At 34.9% G+C, this 18858-nt stretch overlaps 2 protein-coding genes across 2 annotated transcripts; one reads left to right on the top strand and one right to left on the bottom strand.

The window, feature by feature from the left end:
- Positions 1-122: 122 nt before the first annotated feature.
- LOC122605836 (uncharacterized aarF domain-containing protein kinase At5g05200, chloroplastic) lies at positions 123-4516 on the bottom strand. The gene is made up of 11 exons (XM_043778791.1): positions 4405-4516; positions 4000-4120; positions 3763-3905; positions 3456-3569; positions 3137-3325; positions 2902-3057; positions 2224-2489; positions 2021-2118; positions 1444-1622; positions 1199-1315; positions 123-513 (listed from the first exon to the last, which is right to left on the bottom strand). The coding sequence occupies exons 1-11, from the start codon at positions 4474-4476 to the stop codon at positions 337-339; spliced, it is 1632 nt and encodes a 543-aa protein (XP_043634726.1). The 5' UTR covers positions 4477-4516; the 3' UTR covers positions 123-336.
- Positions 4517-7610: 3094 nt separating this feature from the next.
- On the top strand, positions 7611-18850 carry LOC122603203 (E3 ubiquitin-protein ligase SHPRH). The gene is made up of 20 exons (XM_043775846.1): positions 7611-7703; positions 7958-8775; positions 8882-9088; positions 9608-9669; positions 11081-11477; positions 11713-11913; positions 12105-12360; positions 12531-12771; positions 13114-13256; positions 13341-13838; positions 14252-14418; positions 15164-15380; positions 15461-15667; positions 16003-16119; positions 16431-16673; positions 16788-16995; positions 17262-17467; positions 17579-17730; positions 17828-18086; positions 18188-18850. Exons 2-20 carry the CDS (start codon positions 7967-7969, stop codon positions 18443-18445), a joined length of 4848 nt encoding a protein of 1615 aa, XP_043631781.1. The 5' UTR covers positions 7611-7703; positions 7958-7966; the 3' UTR covers positions 18446-18850.
- The last annotated feature ends 8 nt before the right edge of the window (positions 18851-18858 follow it).

Below are 18858 nucleotides of genomic sequence, written 5' to 3'. Positions count from 1 at the left end.
GCCCAAACCCTTTCTGGGTTTACGCGATGGTGGCTTCAGGCTAGGCACTGGGGGCGCCTGAGCGCTACTATGTTTCTCCAGTCACATGACCCGAACTCATTACCAACATAGACAACTGAAAGTTATAAAATGATAGACTGGTAGTGGTTTGGTGCTATCACCTTAATTTCTTCGAGGTACATTTACATTACATTACATTACATTGCTTTATGTTATTCGTAGCAGTTTTTTGTAGGTATATACTAGAGTACTGTTGCTATATACGAATGAAGAGCTAATAAAGTAACAGCAAAGCTCCCATCAACAATTCTACCTGGCTAGATTCTCATGGGCAGACTAGTAGGTATATCGCTTACTGGTTCTTCGATTTGAGGCAATTGTGATCCTTTGATCTTGAAGCATGTTCATGTTAGGAGCTAGTAAGCGAGTGTAACGATCGAAATACAAAAGCTGTTTCATTAAAAGTGCAAACTCCCGGGGAAATCTTAACCCGTAAGATTCACTAACCCGTACCTATGGACATACATATAACTATATAAGTCACAAACACAGTTATGTACAGCTCAAATAAATTGCAATAAGCACAAACAATTTTAGATGTTTCTGATCAAGGACTAAGGAGGTCACACATTGAAGTGTTGAACACGTAGAAGGGGATTATTAGGCGGCTATACAGTACTCTACTACATCTTATAATTATGATGCATAGGTATTCTAGGCCCGACCATTTCTAAAAGGTTGATTTAAAATTATGAAGAATTGCTAACCTACATATTTGATCAATCACCACCCTCCAATCACAACCCTCCATTTTGAAAACTGAAAAGATTTCCTGTCTTATTTTCTTAGCATTTTTCTCCGTTAGATACTCTCTCCCCACAAACCAGACCACACACCGAACCACAGTATTCTTGCTCTTAGTTACCGCCAATGAGAGTGGGTACACTAAACATCTAGTCATTATAAAAGAGAGACAATAATATTAATTTGGAATCACAGCATACTCTTATTTGTTTCTTTCTATTAAAGGCTATTAGATATCACATGCTGTGATTTCTATGGACACAAAAACTGTATTTTTAAATGGTAGTCTTTTAATATGAAGTCCTGGAGTGGAAATAAAGATCAAACAAACGCATATAAAGCTTTTAGACAACCAAAATATAAATTTTAAAGTTTATCAGATGTTAAAGCTTACGACATCGAGAAACAGTGCATTCATCTGTCTCTCATCAACAACTAAATTGGCTGATACAGCAGTTGCATTTGTGTTTGTCCGTGTGGCTGTCGCAACAACAAGTTCTGTATCCAAGTCCTGAAAATAAAAAAATCCTTTATCTATGTATTTATGTATATTGCATTCTATTTTTACTTCATAGCAGAAAAGGGAAAAGGGAAATAGTTTAACAATTAAAAGAGGACCAGAAGTGTACGAATACATGCCTGTATAGATGAAAAAATCTTCTCCAAATCTTTAGCAAATGACCTAGAGTCCACATCCGTATTTGTAGCACCCATTTCGATCAAGGCAGAGGCCATTGACTCGTATTCTTCAGTTGCAATCGAACCCAAAAACACTTCCATAGCACTCCATGTTTTTGGGGATATCCGTCCAACAATTCCTGCAGCACATACATGTTGGTTCCGGTAACATGGTCCATTGTGTGATGCGGGTTTGTACACTAGAAATCAGAGGTGACAATTTCGACCCATTTATATTCTGGTTGTGTTTCATATAAAATGAGTGACATGATCCATAAGCAATTTGATTAAATCGCCATCTCCAAAGTTTTTGCAATATACATTAACTATATATGTAACACTTGAAACTGGACAAAAATTGTTTGCAGGTCAAGCCAAACTGGCCTCGCCCACAAACCTGTACTAAAAATGGCCCATTTCAACCAACCCACGTACATTTTGACCCTTCAGCCCATCCATCTCATCTGTCCAGCTTGAAATGTCAAGTTTGAACCAAGTAGTACTTCAATACATGATAATGCATGGAAAAAAAACCTACCGAAATCAAGAAATCCAATACGACCATCACGTAATAGCCATAGGTTACCAGCATGTACATCTGCGTGGAAAGTTTCACATGCCAGCAAACTACCAAACCTGTAGAAATGATCAGAAAAACAATCTTCAAACTTAAATATATAAGCACATCACCAGACATGAACTAGGGTAAGTAAGAATGTGTTGCAAGAGTTTCCGCCATACCATACGTTAAGGGCGGTTATAAGACTGGTCTCTGGATTTGAAACAAGAGAACTTATTGAGTCCAAGTCAGTAAGAGGAACCCCATATAGTCTCTCCATTGTCAGTACTCTTTTGGTACTGCATTCTGGATAAACTTTAGGAGCTGTAGCCTGCCTAGTAAGCCCCATTGATTCAAGGTATCTTCTGAAGGACTCTATGTTTGCTGCCTCTTTCTTGAAGTCCACTTCTTCAAGCATTGATGCTCGTATGTCATTGACAATAGCAACCTACTAAAGGGATTCAGGTGTTACAATATGTTATATGAAACAACCCCAAGACCGGAGTGTTTACACCAAATGAAGAAAGAACTGGTATTGACCTAGTAATAAAGAAGTCCAGAAAAAAATAGAATACAAAGAAACTATCAGTTAAAATACTATTCATTTCTCTTTTTGTAAGCTTGATCCATATTTAGCATTTTCCACAAACTAAAAAGTAGCTTATTGATCATATCATTTTCAACGAAAATACATGAGAAAGAATTACCGAAACAAGTAAAAAGCAAATCTATAAGTCTATACACAATAAGGATAGAAGAAGGGGGTCATACATAACAAGATTAGTTAATTAACCAAACAATGCTGCTAACAAAATTAATTATAGTTTAAAATCAAACACATTAAAATATCCAGGTCATACCAATGATGTACGGCTCAGTTCAGGATTTAAGAACTCTACAATGCGAGCAACAACATAAATGAAGTTAAGGTCTGCAACTAGTACATCTTCGATTCCGGGTTTCAAGACCTTTATTACTACATCCTCTTGCGACCCTTTAAGCCTTGCTGCATGTACCTACAGATTTTTATTTACCAAATTGTTACCAAAAGTTTCATACGAAAAATGGTGCCCTTCTAAAGACAGCAATATCAACCTGTGCTATTGAAGCTGAGGCAAGTGGTGTAGGATCAACAAATTCATAGATACTATCTATCGGGGCTGCTAGCTCTTCCCTCAGAATTCTCTTAATCTCATCAAAAGGAACAAGCGGAGCTCTATCAAAACAATACTGGAATTCTTGCACATATTCAGGCGGAAACAACGTGGGAGCCGACGCTATGAACTACAGAATGAAAAGATATATCCAAATTTATTACCGGTCACTAAGAAATGAAATTCAGAAGCAAGAATCATTTGTTGAATCGGTTACCGGTCACTAAGAAATGAAATTCAGAAGCGGTAATCTGGCTCACCTGACCTAATTTGATATAAGTAGCCCCCAAGCGTTCAAACAATTTCCGGAGGTAAAGTGGTGAAAGCAACCCAAGCTGAAGCTGTGATGGGATTCCGCTAGGTGAATTTCTTGACTGCAATATAATCCACCAGTTCAATCAATCATAACCTTTCAATTAGTTGAAAACAATGAAATGCTCCTAAAAACTAACTAAAATCATCTTAAATTTACATTTAACAGTAGCTAAAGATGAGCTATACTATTACAAAAAAACACAGAACATGTGTGTAGATGATTAAAGACATAAATGAGAACCACGTATATACCTGTGATAATTCTGTAAGCCACTCGCCACCAACACCAATAAACGCTTGAACACCTTGGGCCAGTCTCAAAGCTCCACGAGGACCTGTATTGATTGACGTCTGGACTATATCCTCCACAAGCTTCGGCAAGTTCTCCAAACTGGCTGCAAGTGAAATGTACACTTTTTTTTTTAATAACATGACATACGATATACATAAGAAAACCAAATATATACACAAGCAAATAAAATAAGGTACTTTGTAGACGAGAAGTAAAAAGATCTTGTGTTTGAGCTGATTGTGAGTCTGAATATCTTGCATAAAGCCTCAACCCATTAGTTCGATTCTTCGACCTAACCAATATGCTTGTAACAGGCAACTGAATTCGAAATGCAAACAATTATTATAATCTGCTAACTAAAGAAGTGCTACATATATACATACATACAAAGATGTTGTGTTCATGAATGTAAATTCTTTAAATAAAAATAAATATGATGGCTAAAACTACTGTATATAATAACTAGAATTATATTAATGATTATTTGACTAAATTATTGATTTGCAAAGTTGTTAGCTAGGTAAACACATCAATACATATCTACAGAAACCGTAATTAAAGTTATAATAAAATGAATTATTAACTAACTTGATAAAATGAACCTGAGATTGGTGAGGGAAAAGAGTGACGTGGCGGCCATGGACAAAGCCTCTGAAGATTGAAACAGACGCCATGGACAGAAAATGAAAATCAAGATTAAAATGGGGGAAGATGTACTACAGTATCGTTTTCGTAAGATACAGTTTGTGCAAACCATTTGACCACGTGTTGCTAGCTTATTGGTAATAGTATTTTAATTGTTGGTCAAGTTTCCTTTTTTTTACCGATCAATCAAAATAATGAAATATTATTAAGGACACCAAATATTGGATAGGAAAGAAAATAATTTATATAAAAAAAAAACATTTTCTAGTGATAAAGAAAATTAAAAATTAAAATAAAGAATTAATAACATTTTTGAGTTCATTAAAAAGGGAAAAAAAAAAAAGGAAATTCACAATAATGTTTATACATTTCTGAGGAGGATAGATTAGTAACTTTTAAGTAGGCTCAGATCATATTTGGGCAGAAAATTTTGACTTAAAATAGGCTTGACTTTTCGTACCCTCTCTCTTCTTTTCATTTTATAAAATATCTTAAAAATGCATCTTTTTTTATTTTTCCTTTTCCCTTCCTTCCTTTTCTTAAAAAAAACCCAAGAATGTAGTGCTTGGTTGAATACAAAGTCCCAACCAAATTTCTTTAAATGTTAGTTTTACAAACATATTACAGATAAAATTTTATAAATGATTTGCACCAATATTATTTTTATCTTTTTATATCAAAAGATAACTGACTTAAAAGTATGCACCCCTTTAAGGAACAGATAGGGGCGAATACCGCTCGTAAGTAAAGTACAGAACAAGTTTTGTCTATGAAACATCGTCTTGATTGACCACTTATATATCTTTATACTTAAGTAGGTTTTGTATATAAAATGTTCGCCCCCTTACTAAACTACTAAAGTGAATACAAAATTCTGATTTTATAACTTTTATCTAATCAAACTAGATAAGTTTCGTACAATGGAGTGACAATAATGACAGGGCAACAACGATGGAGGTGACCGGTGACGGCGGTGATGATGGTAATGATGTGGTTATTAATGTGAAAGTAATAAATATAAATTAGGATAGTGTAGTTATTTTAAGGGTTAAAAAATGTATGTTGTAAATAACTTTGAAACTTTTGATTTCGATGCTAAGGCTGTTAAGTATATTAAGGATGTTATAGCCTTATAGGTATATTAGAAATCGTATTATTAAGGATGTTATAGATATATTAGATAAAGATTTTAGATTAGTGAATTAAAAAGAAAAATAAAATTGAAAAAAATAAACGAGATAACTTGTTTTATACATATTTGAATTGGTTTTTGATTAGAGCATCTACAATAACATTAGGTCATTAATAGCTTTTTACTTTGTCAATCACTATTCCATTAATTTCAACCTATAAAAAAAGTTGTCACCTTAGTAGAAAAGCTTTTTTAAAGGTTTTCTTTAATTAAATTCTTATTAATATAAGAAAAAACTATTGGCCAACAGGTTGAGGTTATTAACCTTTTAATCAAATAAGTGGTATCAACTTTTTACAAAGATTTTTTTTTTATTTACAAAACTAGCATTGTACCCGTGCGATGCGGCAGCGGTTTGGTAATGAGGACGACTGGTGGTGGTGACGGCGTTCGTGGTGGTGACGAACTATTGTTGGTGGTGCGTATATATGATAATTATTATAAGATAGTATAGAAGTATAAATAATCAAGGGTAAAATGATAATTTTGCATCTAACACTTTTATGAGAAAGAATGTGATAATTATTATAATTATATAGGTTCGAGGTAAAATAAAACAAAGATTAATGTAAAATAAGTAAGACACAATAATATGAAGACATGTGTCATTTGACTCACTAATTAAATATTAAATAAATAAGGATAATTATGTACTTTTAGGGGCCAAGCAGGCATGTAAAAATACAACCGTAAACGTTTCCGCTATTTTCTCAAATTAATATCTAACCAATATTATTATCTTTTGCAATTCGATTTATAGAGAGGGGAATATGGGTCTTCTCTTTTTCTTTATGTTTAAATCAAAGTTTTTATCTTATTTTATTTTATGATTTCTAGAATCAAACGAAGTAACTTTTGCTGTCAATATAAATTTGTAAACCTTAATTTTATTTTAAGTTATGTTTAGTTTTGGTGTTTGTTGTACTATTAAGGGTATTTATTTTAACTATAAAGTGTTTATTGTTTGTTGTGCATCGTATTTATCTTCTTTTTTTTTTAACTTTATGAACTAAAAATATTATTGTGGATCATTTTACATCTTAATAAATCAAATCATATAAGTTTTTAGCCCATGCATCATTTTACATTCATAATTTCTCTTACACTGTAATTTATTTTTCCTATTTATTGATATATATCAAGTTCTACTTTTGACGACGCTTACACATGGACTTAATTATTTAATTAATTTGTAAAATTCAATATGATGCACAGTTATACTATATTTTCACCGTGATGTCATTATAAAATTTCGATGCACAAATATATTAGACAAGTTCTTTTGGAAGTGATGCATCAAATTATAGTTTTGACGCCTTTATATTTATGTGACATATTTTGGTTCACTATGATGCACCATGATGATGATAGTATTATTATAAGATTTTGAGGCATTTATATTGATTTTAATTTAATTTACTTATATTATAAGTCGTTATGCTACTTATCGTATTGTTGAATTATATGAAATCATTTATACACCAAATATACAAATAGGACATAACGAACTTAATTTGTTCTTGTATAATAACTTAGTTTGTTGTGCATCAAATATAAATATCACAACCCTCATTTTTCTTCTTCTATCGGATATGATCTATTTAATTTAAATTTTATAGATTATGAAATCTGTAGATAAAAATATATATAACTAATTATTTATCTAAAGGAAAGCGTAAAACTAGTGGCGTATATCCCGGTCCATTCGCCCATACTTTCTGTTTTATACGTATCCAACATTTTCAGCTATATTTACTAAAATGCCATCTTAGATTGAAGATTGAGTTACTCATTAGCTGATCAAATCCAATGATTATAACATTATCTTATTTGTTTTACATTAATAGTTATTTTACGATATAAATCTTTCATTTTTACCCAATTGGAGATGTCCTTGCCCCTTGGAGCTAAAAATAACTTATATTGGAAAAGCGGTTACATATTCGGGCCTCAATCCTCCTCACCCGCCTTAATTACTTCTTAGTGGCTCTTCTCCGCCTTCGCTAAAACCTATTATTCGATTTCCCAGTTAATTATCCGTAATATATATATATATATATATTGGTATGTATGTATCCCTTTTTTCTCTCATAATACTAATCAAAAAAATGGTGTTTGTTTATTAGTTATATTGCTAAGCACTGAAAGAATACTCTTTTATTCTTTAGTTTAGAAAATTAAGCAATTTTACAAGTTAGGTTATCAAAAAGTTATATATGGATTAGTATTACTGTATGTAAATTATTACTCAATAATTTATTAATCTTGATAAATTACTTACTCTATATATAAACAATTGTGATTTTGAATGTTTGCAGTAATGTGTGATGGTTAAAAGAAAGCAGATTCGACCTCGTAGGGCAGGGCGTAATCTCGACACTAGCGGTGTTTCTAAACAAGGATTGTGTGAGGCAGGCACATCCCAGGCGCCAGAAAACGAGTTACCTGGTGAGGATAAAACGATATACATTGATGTGGATGGGGATAACTGGGGTGCGGAAACGCATTACGATATTTCAGAAGTGCTGTTAACGAATGTACATGTAAGTGAAGAGTTTCGGGATAAGACAATTGAGGAACAAAGTTCTTGTAATGTAAATGACAAGTTTAAGTTAAGGTTACGGTTGGAAAACGTAAATGAACTTATTGGGAGAGTGAAATTACCGGGTCAGTGGCCTGTTATCGCTGCTACTGATGTGTATTTAGAATTCGTTGAACAGCAAGAATTGTTGGATGTAGATACGCGTGTGATGGTAACTGGGAATTTTGATGGGCCCAGTGAAGGTGTTTCCGGGCTTGCTCACTTGGTAAATATAAAGTATATGACTTTGAGGCCTATTTTGGGGCTAACTGTTTCGGGGAGCTTGTCTTCTGTTAGATTGAGAGTAGAGGTACAGAAGTGTGCGTTTGAGGCCTGTGAGTCACTTTTTGAGACTAAGAGGTCGTTATGGAAAAAAAGTATGATGAATGTCATGGCTTGGCTACGTCCTGAAGTAACAACCTCGGAGACTAGATATGGATATAAGGTGCCTGAAGACATGGAGATTGATGTAGAACCAGATGAAGATTCGGCTGTTCGCAGGAAACGAGCTAGGTTTGACGTTTCTGGTTTTTATGAAGCTATAAAACCCTCAAAGTGAGTGTGGACAATCTAGATACTAGATAATTATAATTATGGTTCATATGTTTATCTAAATTAGACTTCTTTATTAATTTTTTCTCTTCGCGTTTAATAATTTCAGGGGTAACCAGATGCTAATCGATGATATGCCCGAGTTGCTTCCTGAGCTAAGACCTTATCAACGACGGGCAGCTTTCTGGATGGTTCAACGAGAAAAAGGAGCTTTAGAATGCTTTGCAGGAAGTGAACCAAGTCAATTTATCTCACCATTATGCACGCCGGTGGATTTAGTCGATTCGTGCTCAAAAATATATTACAATTCATTTAGGTACGAAATTCTATGTTCCTGAGAATTGTCGTTAAGCATCAGCTGTTTTTCAATGTACTGGTTCATAGGTTCATTGTGCATTTTATATATCCTCTTGGCTACCATTTCATAGATATAAATTTGGCATTATCAACTATGGCAGTATGGCTATAACTCTATGTCTCTATGTCAGTCCTTATTATAACAATGTAACGACTGAAGGGAAAATAAAATTAATGGAAGGACAAAAAATATGACCAAGTCCTACCAAGTTAGGTAAAACTCAAAAAAGATGCAGCATCATAATCGATCTGTTCATTATGTCTACACAAACCTTTGATAACAGATATGAAACAACACACTTGAGGGAACAAAAGACATCAGGCAAACTTAAAGAATTAACTCACACTAGGGAGTTTAACATAGTATATCATTCATGAACTTCAATTTTGTCTCCCTTAGTAAGCTAATCTGCTTTATCTTAAGTGTAAATTTTTCTTTGAAATTTGTTTTCATCATTTTCTATTTTCGTTTCCCCAGCGGATGTCTTTCAATCAATCCTGAGAACTGTTCTTCTTATGTTCTTGGTGGCATTCTTGCAGGTTAGTCTTTCTAGTTTTTGTTATCAACTGGCATTTAGAATCACATACCCCCCCCCCCCCCCCCTTTTTTTTTTCGGGTTCTGCCCAAAAGAACAGGTTAGTGTGCTCACTAATGTAATATGTGCGGAACCGGGAGCTATCTTTTCAAGTTTTCTAAGTGCTTATAACCTGACATGTGCAGAACCGGGAGCCTAAGTTTTGTTGAGATCATTACCCTATTTAGAATCCACTAAGTCTATCAAACTCACCTTTCTTTCTTTCTTTCTTTCTTTTTTTTTTTTTAAGATCAACAGCCTTGAGAAAGAAAGACATTTAGATAATAAGAGTGTTAGTCATTTAAGATTTTGTAATATGGATATAACTATAGTCAGGAAAATGAGATTTACCCAATGGAGTAGACAATTAAAACATCTGCTTTATCTACCCTAAAACATGAATATTGAAACAAAACAGAAATAAGAAGGAACTTGTGATGTAGTCCCTCCCACCCCAACTTCAAACAATATATATTATAGTGCAAAAGGAAGGCAAAGAAATATAGCTCCACGTATGTTTCAAGTTCATATTTTCTTGGATAGTAAAAACCCTCCTCGTAATGTAACTTAGATTTTCAAGATAAGCGATGATGCTTGGTCCCTTAGAGTGGTTCATGTTAACACAGAAGAAGGAAGCGTGTGTTTTGCTTAGGTGCCCTAACTCTAAATTATTAAGCTCTAAAAGAAAAACCTAACATATTTCTAGCCCAGTGTATTACAATTATGGGGGCCCTAGGCATGTGCCTAACCCAATACTACTATTGGGTCGGCCCTGCTTTCGATATGAGATTCGTCGATATTTTAGAATGATTAAGTTGAAGAAAAATTGTTTGTGTAAGCTATGATACTCATGAACGAGGTAATTTATATTAATCTAGATGTGTGTGAGTCTGGGCATTATGGATTCAGTGTCGGGGACATGGGGGTTTAGAGATTTCCCCTTCTCTAGTTAAACCTTGTTCAGGATACTAAATTTTCCATCAGGTACGTGTTTTGCTCTATGTTGTTAATGCTGTCTCTGTCATGTACATCTATAATACGCTGATCCCACATTGCACATAGAAAGTTACCAGAAAGAAGTTCTATAAGCATTTGTGGTTGTTCGGTTCGGAATTGCGTTAGTGTGGAATTTGGATTTCGGGGGTTATCCTCAGTTCTTTAAGCAAAATCTATCAGTCATAGCTGTGGTTCTGGCCCTGCAAATCTTGCTTAGAGTTGGCCGGTTTTTGGATATTATCTTTTGATACTACCTTTTCTTCCTTTCTTTCTATTGGGGGTGGGTGATGGTGAGCTACGAGGTGCGAGTGTTACATTTGAACTTCTCAAAGTGTTAGGATGATCCTGAAAATGGTTTATCATATGTCATCTTTACACAGATGAGATGGGTTTGGGAAAAACTATTGAGCTACTTGCATGTGTATTCGGACATAGAAAATTGGACACTGAAGCTGATGGTGTACATGAAGAGATGATACAAGTTGCTGGAGAATACAAACCTAACATCAAAAGAATGAAAAGAGATCGTATTGAGTGTGTTTGTGGGGCTGTAAGTGAAAGCTCCAGGTATATAGGTTTGTGGGTACAGTGTGATGTTTGTGATGCTTGGCAACATGCAAATTGTGTTGGCTATTCAGACAAAGACGGTGACGAGGCTCATATTTGTCCGCTTTGCTCAGAACTGATTGAAGCAACCAGTTCGCCGGTTGCTACTGGTGCAACTCTTGTCGTGTGCCCAGCACCTATATTGCCTCAGTGGCATGCTGAAATTACTCGGTACACTTTCTTTTGCACTCATTTTTCCTTCTTGCATGTTTTTAAAGCATAATTCTTCATGAATTGAATAGCCAAAACTATATAGCTTAGATGTTAATGTAATACAACGGATCACCTGAGAGTGTTTACAGTTTGTTATTAGATCTTTAATGTATATAGACAGGATTAAAGGGATTAAATGTATCTCTTCCTCTTGATATTTTGTTCTTCCCCTAACTATTGTTTTGCTTTTCAGTCATACAAGTCCAGGTTCTCTGAAAGTACATGTTTATGAAGGTGTTAGAACCACTCCATCTTCCAGTAAACCTGTTACAAATATTGATGAACTGCTTAGTGCCGACATTGTCTTAACAACATATGATGTGCTTAAAGAAGACTTATCTCATGATGCTGATAGGCATGAGGGGGATCGCCATCTTATGAGATACCAGAAAAGGTATTCTCATAGTTGTTCTGTTAGCTCTTTGCTTAATCATGTTGATCTATTTTTTAAAGCATTTTACCGTCTGTCTTTGATGGGATTTTAACCCATACAAGCTTATATAAATTTATAAAATTGGCCTAGTTGACCAAAGTGAAAATTCTTTCCATCTTGCGTTTTGAATGATAACCAGATTTTGTTTGCAGGTACCCTGTTATACCAACTCTTCTCACTAAAATATTTTGGTGGAGGCTTTGTTTGGATGAGGCCCAAATGGTGGAGAGTAATACTACTGCTGCAACAGAAATGGCTATGCGATTACATGCTATGCATCGTTGGTGTATTACAGGAACTCCTATACAGCGTAAGCTAGATGACTTGTATGGGCTGTTAAGATTTCTCCAAAGTAGCCCATACAATGTACTCAGGTGGTGGATTCATGTCATTAGAGATCCTTATGAGGTAATAATTGACTTACATTTTATTGAAATGGTTAACTTTGTGGGATGTGTAATTGCGTTACGTGTTTTGAGCTTACTTGCCTCAGTGGATCATTATTTCTATATATATTTGAGGGTGTAAAATTTTAATCTGCTTTTCTTCATTTCATATAATTTCTCTTACATTCACAGCGGGGAGATGTGGGGGCTGTAGAATATACTCATAATCTCTTCAGGCAAATAATGTGGCGATCCTCAAAGTCACATGTTTCTGATGAGTTGCTGCTGCCTCCACAAGAAGAATGCCTTTCTTGGCTATCTCTCACACCAATTGAAGAACACTTTTATCACAGGCAACATGAAACTTGTCTGACCTATGCTAGGGAAGTTATTCAGAGTTTCAATACTAATGTTTCCACAAAACAAGCTTCAGGTTATTGACAAGTTAACTGCAGTTCATTTTATTAGGGCTAATAGCATAAAATGGTACCAAACTTTAGTCCACTTACAATATCAGGTAGTTGTCTTTTGTTTGCCACCAAAAGCCATTAACTGTTTAAAAACCTTGATTACCATACATGGAAGTTATTTAAGTTTAAGGCCTTAAGGGCTCTCTTTCTGGGGCAAAAATTTGGCTACCTAATATAAAAATTGGACCAAAGTTGGTTAACTTTACACCAGTTCCTTTTTCATTTTGTTGTTTAGTGAATGTTGGCTACGAATCTGTGGTAGTTATAAAACTAATCTGTCCTTTTCGCATGCTATGCTTCATTAGATTCCGTCCTTACCAATGTGGAGGCTGCAAAGCTTTTGAACTCCCTCTTGAAGCTACGTCAAGCTTGCTGTCATCCCCAAGTAGGAAGTTCTGGGCTACGTTCTCTACAGCAATCTCCCATGACAATGGAGGAGATACTAATGGTTTTTCCCCCTTTTTTTTTTAAAGAGTATTACCTAACTACTGTTATATACCCATTATCTTCTTACAGTTTTCCATTTGCATAGGTTCTTGTTGGTAAGACCAAGGTGGAAGGGGAGGAAGCCCTAAGGAAGCTAGTTGTGGCGTTGAATGGACTTGCAGGGATAGCTATAATTAAACAAGATTTTCGTCAAGCTATTTCATTATATAAAGAAGCTTTGGAGTTAGCCGAAGAGCATTCAGAAGATTTTAGGGTGGACCCTCTGTTAAACATTCATATACATTATAATCTTGCTGAGATACTCCCTTTGACGGATAACCTGAATACTGGATGTTCTGGTCCTGGAAGATGTGAAGGTAACGGCTGCAAGACGTGTGATGTCAAATCAGATGATCAATGTGATATCTTAAATGGGTCAAATGATGAGGAAAATATTGTGCATAGGCCACATTCCATGTTATCCAGGTGTACCAGCTACCAATCTTTGCAGATGACATGCAACAATTTAAAGCAGAAGTTCTTGTCCGTGTTTAACACAAGATTGGCTGTTGCTCAGCTGGAATTTAGGAAATCTTATGAGCTGGTATTTAATCCAAACTGTTTTTACTTCAAATTTAAATTGTTCATTTTAGGATTCTATTTTTTGCAGAAAACTGTTCACTCCTTTGACAACCTTTTGTTGATTTACTTGTCATGTCTCAAAATAATGCAGCAGCAGGTTTCTCCATTTCTTTTGTGGTGTCTCAAGAAATGTTTTTTTTTGGTAAAAGTTTAATTCAAAATTGTCACTTAGGCAATATTAATAACATTTATTTAGCTCTTAAGATTTGCCTGCTCAATTGATGGGTACTTTAGTTATTTTCAAAATAGGCAAGTATTTCTTGACAATATTACACCAGATTCTGATACGCTGTTGAGTAAGAACCTGGACTTCAGTTTTCTGTTGACATCTTAAATTCATAAATCTTCATTTGTTTTTTTTTTATTCCTTTTAAGGTTGGTAATGCACATAATGATAGAAGAGACCAGCATACTACTTGGTGGGCAGAAGCCCTGCATCTTATTGAGCAAAACAAGGATTTTTCATCTGATTTTATTAGAAAAGTAGGGGATGCTGTCTCTGGGACTCTTAACACTTCAAAAACGTCAAGACTTGCAGCATGGTTCGTAATAGTTTCTGTTCCTTTTTTCCCATTTTCTTTATGCCATAATGTTGTGTGCTGGTAGCAAACACAAATTTTTGGAGTGTGCTATTTTTATCTTTTTTTTTTTTTTTACTGAAGACACTTGATCTTAAATTTTCAGCATACAAGTGATATTTGCCCACCAAGCAAAGATAGTTGGTTGCCAGTCAAAATTATGTAAAATAACGAAAATATTTTTTCCGTGAAAACATTCACGAATCTTTGTTATTAAGCTTATTATGAAAAATATAAAATTTTGGTTTAATTATTATGATCTGGATGTTTTGTATCAAAATTTCATATATTATATTATGCTCATATGTACACCGTGTGCTGATCAGTAAGTGAAGGTGTAGCTGCTTTTGCCTTAAATTTTTGGTCATTGCGATAATGGACTGTTTTAAGCATAAAAATTCCTGTAACTACATTTTGTGTTCGAATGCAGTACACATCGAGGAAAGAAAATTAATCTATATAATCTTCAATAGTGAATGCTAGTTGCTCACTAATGTATATGGCGATTTGAGACTTTTCTGTTTGAAAACAGACTGGTTGAATGTTTGTTAATGCTTATCATGTAGGATTGGAAATTTAAATTTGCAAGGTGATTGTTTTATGTTTGTTAGCCAATGTTGAATGGATATCTCTTTTATATGACATGGAACATATACTTGTAATGGACCTCATGTTTTTAAAAATGTACTTATTTTATTTTTTAGTTCAGCTTTAGGAGCATAACTGCACTCAAGTATTATATTCAGACTGGCCTGGATTCATTGGAAGACTCTCGAAAAACTCTGCTGGAGAGACTTCTGCAAGTTGACCAGAATATGGATAATCCACTACCAGATGATGTAGAACGAGTGAGATACTGTCCAAATTGTAAAGTTAATGGAGACGGCCGCATCTGTGTGCACTGTGAACTGGATGAATTATTTCAGGTTTCTATTTGGATCAAATTCTTTCTCCCGATGTGAAGCCAAATCTATTTGTTATTTGACCTTCTTGCTCATTCATGCAGGCTTATGAGGCTAGGCTGTTTCGAGTAAACAAAGGACATGATGGAGGGGTGATTACAACAGCTGAGGAGACTGTAGATTTACGGAAGAAAGTGTCGGCTTTAAATCGTTTTTATCGGACTTTGTCACAACCTGGCAAAGCTTTATCACAATCAAGTGTGGAGAAAGAAAATGAAGGGAAGAAAAGGGATGTTGGGGAGAAGATCACGGTGAGTGTTAAATTTTGAGCTGGCAACATGGATGGGTGGCAGGTTGGGTAATGGGTCTAAGCGTCTAATATCTGGTATGGGTTGGGTTGACCCACAATCAAATTAGTTTGATTATAAAAGCTAATGGGTCCAACTTGGTTACAAATATATTTCGAGGTTTTTTATATTGGCATAAATAGAAAATTAGAGAAACAAAAGCACAATAGATGTGAATATAGATGAAAGTTTGCATTTAGATAAGGAAGCTTCAGTAATATTGGATTTAAATTCATGTAGGTAATTTCTGCTGTGTGTGATATTAGATGGTTTTTATTTACCGTGGAATGTACCAACAGGTTTCTAAATCTCCTTCAGAGCTGGAAGTTGTTCTTGGGATTATAAAGAGCTATTCGAAGGCCTTATTAGATTCAGAAGCAACGTCAGCAGCCAAGAAGCATCTTTCTCTTCTTGAGGTAAGGATCATTTAGATAATTTGTATAGCAAAACGCAACCTAGTTTGTCCTTTTGTACACTTATGGCTCTATACTTGATTTTTCATGAAAATTTTGATAATTTTCTGTGTGGATTGCCTGCCACATCCTACTTTACCAAGAAATACTCGTACATGTTTATGAATATTTTACCTATATACGTCTTTTTAGTTCTCAAAGGCAGTGTGATCAAAAATATATTGGGATTCTTATATATTATATTGAATTAAATGTAGTACTCATAATTAGTATACTGATTCTTTGCAACCCTATGACAACTTTTTTTTTTTAAGGGAATGCGAAAGGAGTACGCTCAAGCAAGATCCCTCGCAATTGCCCAAGCTCAGGTTCTTAATGCTCATGATGAGTTAAATATGGCAACCTCACGATTACGGCTGAGAGAAATTGAAGATGATACATCTATTGATGCATTAAGTCTAGAAGAGTTAGAAACAGCAAGCGTTGAAAATTCTGGTGAAAAGTTTTTTGCGTTATCCTCATTATCACGCATTAAAGGGCAGCTTCGTTATTTGAAGGTATTGATATCATATTATCATGTGCTTATACTTAGATTTAGGTTTTTTTTCATTAGTGCTTGTATAAAACTGTACAAAGGTGTTAAACTTTTTATATCTTTTTCTATTCTTTAGGGTTTGGTAAAGCGTAAACAAAATTCCAATTCAGAAGGCAAATGTGTTCCATCTGAGGCTCAACCTTTGACAAATTCTCATGCTAACTCGCTTGGAAAGAAAGAGAATGAAAAATTAGTCCAGTTAGAGGATGCATGTCCGGTTTGTCAAGAAAGACTAAGCAATCAAAAGATGGTTTTTCAGTGTGGACATATTACGTGCTGTAAATGTAAGTTTCATGTATAGACCTATAGTTCAATTGGTCTTTCTTTATTTTTTTTTAACGAATACCTATAATCAAAGGACTCTTGTAGCCTTGTGTGATTAATCAATAATAGTGTGATTAACCATGGGTACATTTTCGTTGATCATAAGTTCCTTTAGATTATGTTTGTATCACATGTTTGTGACTAAAAGATTGCTGTCTTCTCGAAGTATGTCTTTCCCTTTTAAGAGTGTTGTAAATGATTTTGCATGTAACTTGGTTGCTTGCAGGTTTCCTTGGAATTAGTGAGAGGAGAACTCATTATCCTGGGAAGTCTCGTGAGAAATGGGTGATGTGCCCAACATGCAGACAGCATACAGAATATGTGAATGTTGCTTATGTTGATGATAGGCAAAATGAGTCACCTAATGTTTCTGCTCAAACTTCTAGCAGCACAGAAGATTCTGTGAATGTCAATGGTTCTTATAGCACAAAGGTATACATGTGATTCCATTTCTTTAGATTTTGCAAATAAAAGTTTATATGTTTACCCAACTGTGTGGTTCGAGAATATGTTTCATACATTACAAATTTTGGTATTTTGTAGATTGTAGCAGTTACAAGGAGAATACTGTGGATTGGTTCTACAAACCCAGAAGCCAAGATTCTTGTTTTCTCCAGTTGGAACGATGTTCTTGATGTACTGGAGCATGCTTTTACCGCTAATGATATTAGTTTTGTTAGAATGAAAGGAGGGAGGTATGTATGCTTTGAACTGTATTATCCAAATTGTATGTGGCAATGATGAACCATTGTCATTTATGGATGTTGACATTCTATTATAATAACTTTTCAGGAGAGCGCATGATGCTATCAGTCAATTTAAAGGTGAGAAAGTTGGGAATGTCATGAATAAGAAAAACAGACGGAAAGAATCAAATTCTGTTCAGGTGCTGCTAATCTTGATTCAGCATGGGGCCAATGGGCTTAACCTGTTGGAAGCGGAACATGTTATTCTTGTAGAGCCGCTACTCAATCCTGCCGCCGAGGCACAAGCAATCAGCAGGGTGCATCGTATTGGACAAACCAAAAAGACACTGGTCCATCGTTTCATAGTATGCTTCCTTTAGCCAAACATATTGTCAGATAAGAGTCTTCAAGAATTCATCAAGTGAAGCAAGAATATTTTCTGACAATTTTTTTTTTTTTATGAAAGGTGAAAGACACCGTTGAAGAGAGCTTATATAAACTAAATAAAAGCAGGGATAGTTGTTCGTTTATAAGTGGGAACAAAAAGAACCAAGATCAGCCCGTCTTCACGCTCAAAGATGTGGAGTCTCTGTTTAAAGTTGCTCCATCCACACTAGAACAACAAACTAAAGAAGAATCGACTTTAAATTTAATGCATTTGCCACCAGGTGTAGCAGCTGCAATAGCTGCTGAGAGGAGGCTCATGGAGCAAACTAGTAGTTGAGAGTTAAAGTCCCAACTTCGAGAAACGTGTAGTATAGGTTGGGGTGCGTGCGTGTAGATAATCAAGAAAAACAAATTAGGCTGTTAAAAGTTTAGTTCCCTTACTATCATCCTTGTCTCGTTGCATTTTTTGGTCATAAAAGATTAAGTATAGGTCATTTTGAACTTTTGTTCTTAGAGTTTCACATTGAATTGAGATGCCACTCGACAAGAAGTTGATTAACAGGATTGAGTACCGATGCTAACAATGCAAACTGAAAAGATGTCTCTTTTCCTTAGCTGAACCTCTTTATGTGTACAACACTACCAGCATTCAGTTAATGGAAATGTTATGTTTGAATAGTTGCTGCCTTTTTGCTTACCCTGTAGCAAACATGACCTGCCAATTAAATTGTTGATTGATTTATGTTGTTT

This window comes from Erigeron canadensis, chromosome 6, assembly GCF_010389155.1.
Source record: "Erigeron canadensis isolate Cc75 chromosome 6, C_canadensis_v1, whole genome shotgun sequence".
NCBI classification, from domain to species: Eukaryota; Viridiplantae; Streptophyta; class Magnoliopsida; order Asterales; family Asteraceae; genus Erigeron; species Erigeron canadensis.
Note: the sequence above shows the minus strand (reverse complement) of the source record. Positions and strands in the feature narration are given on the sequence as shown.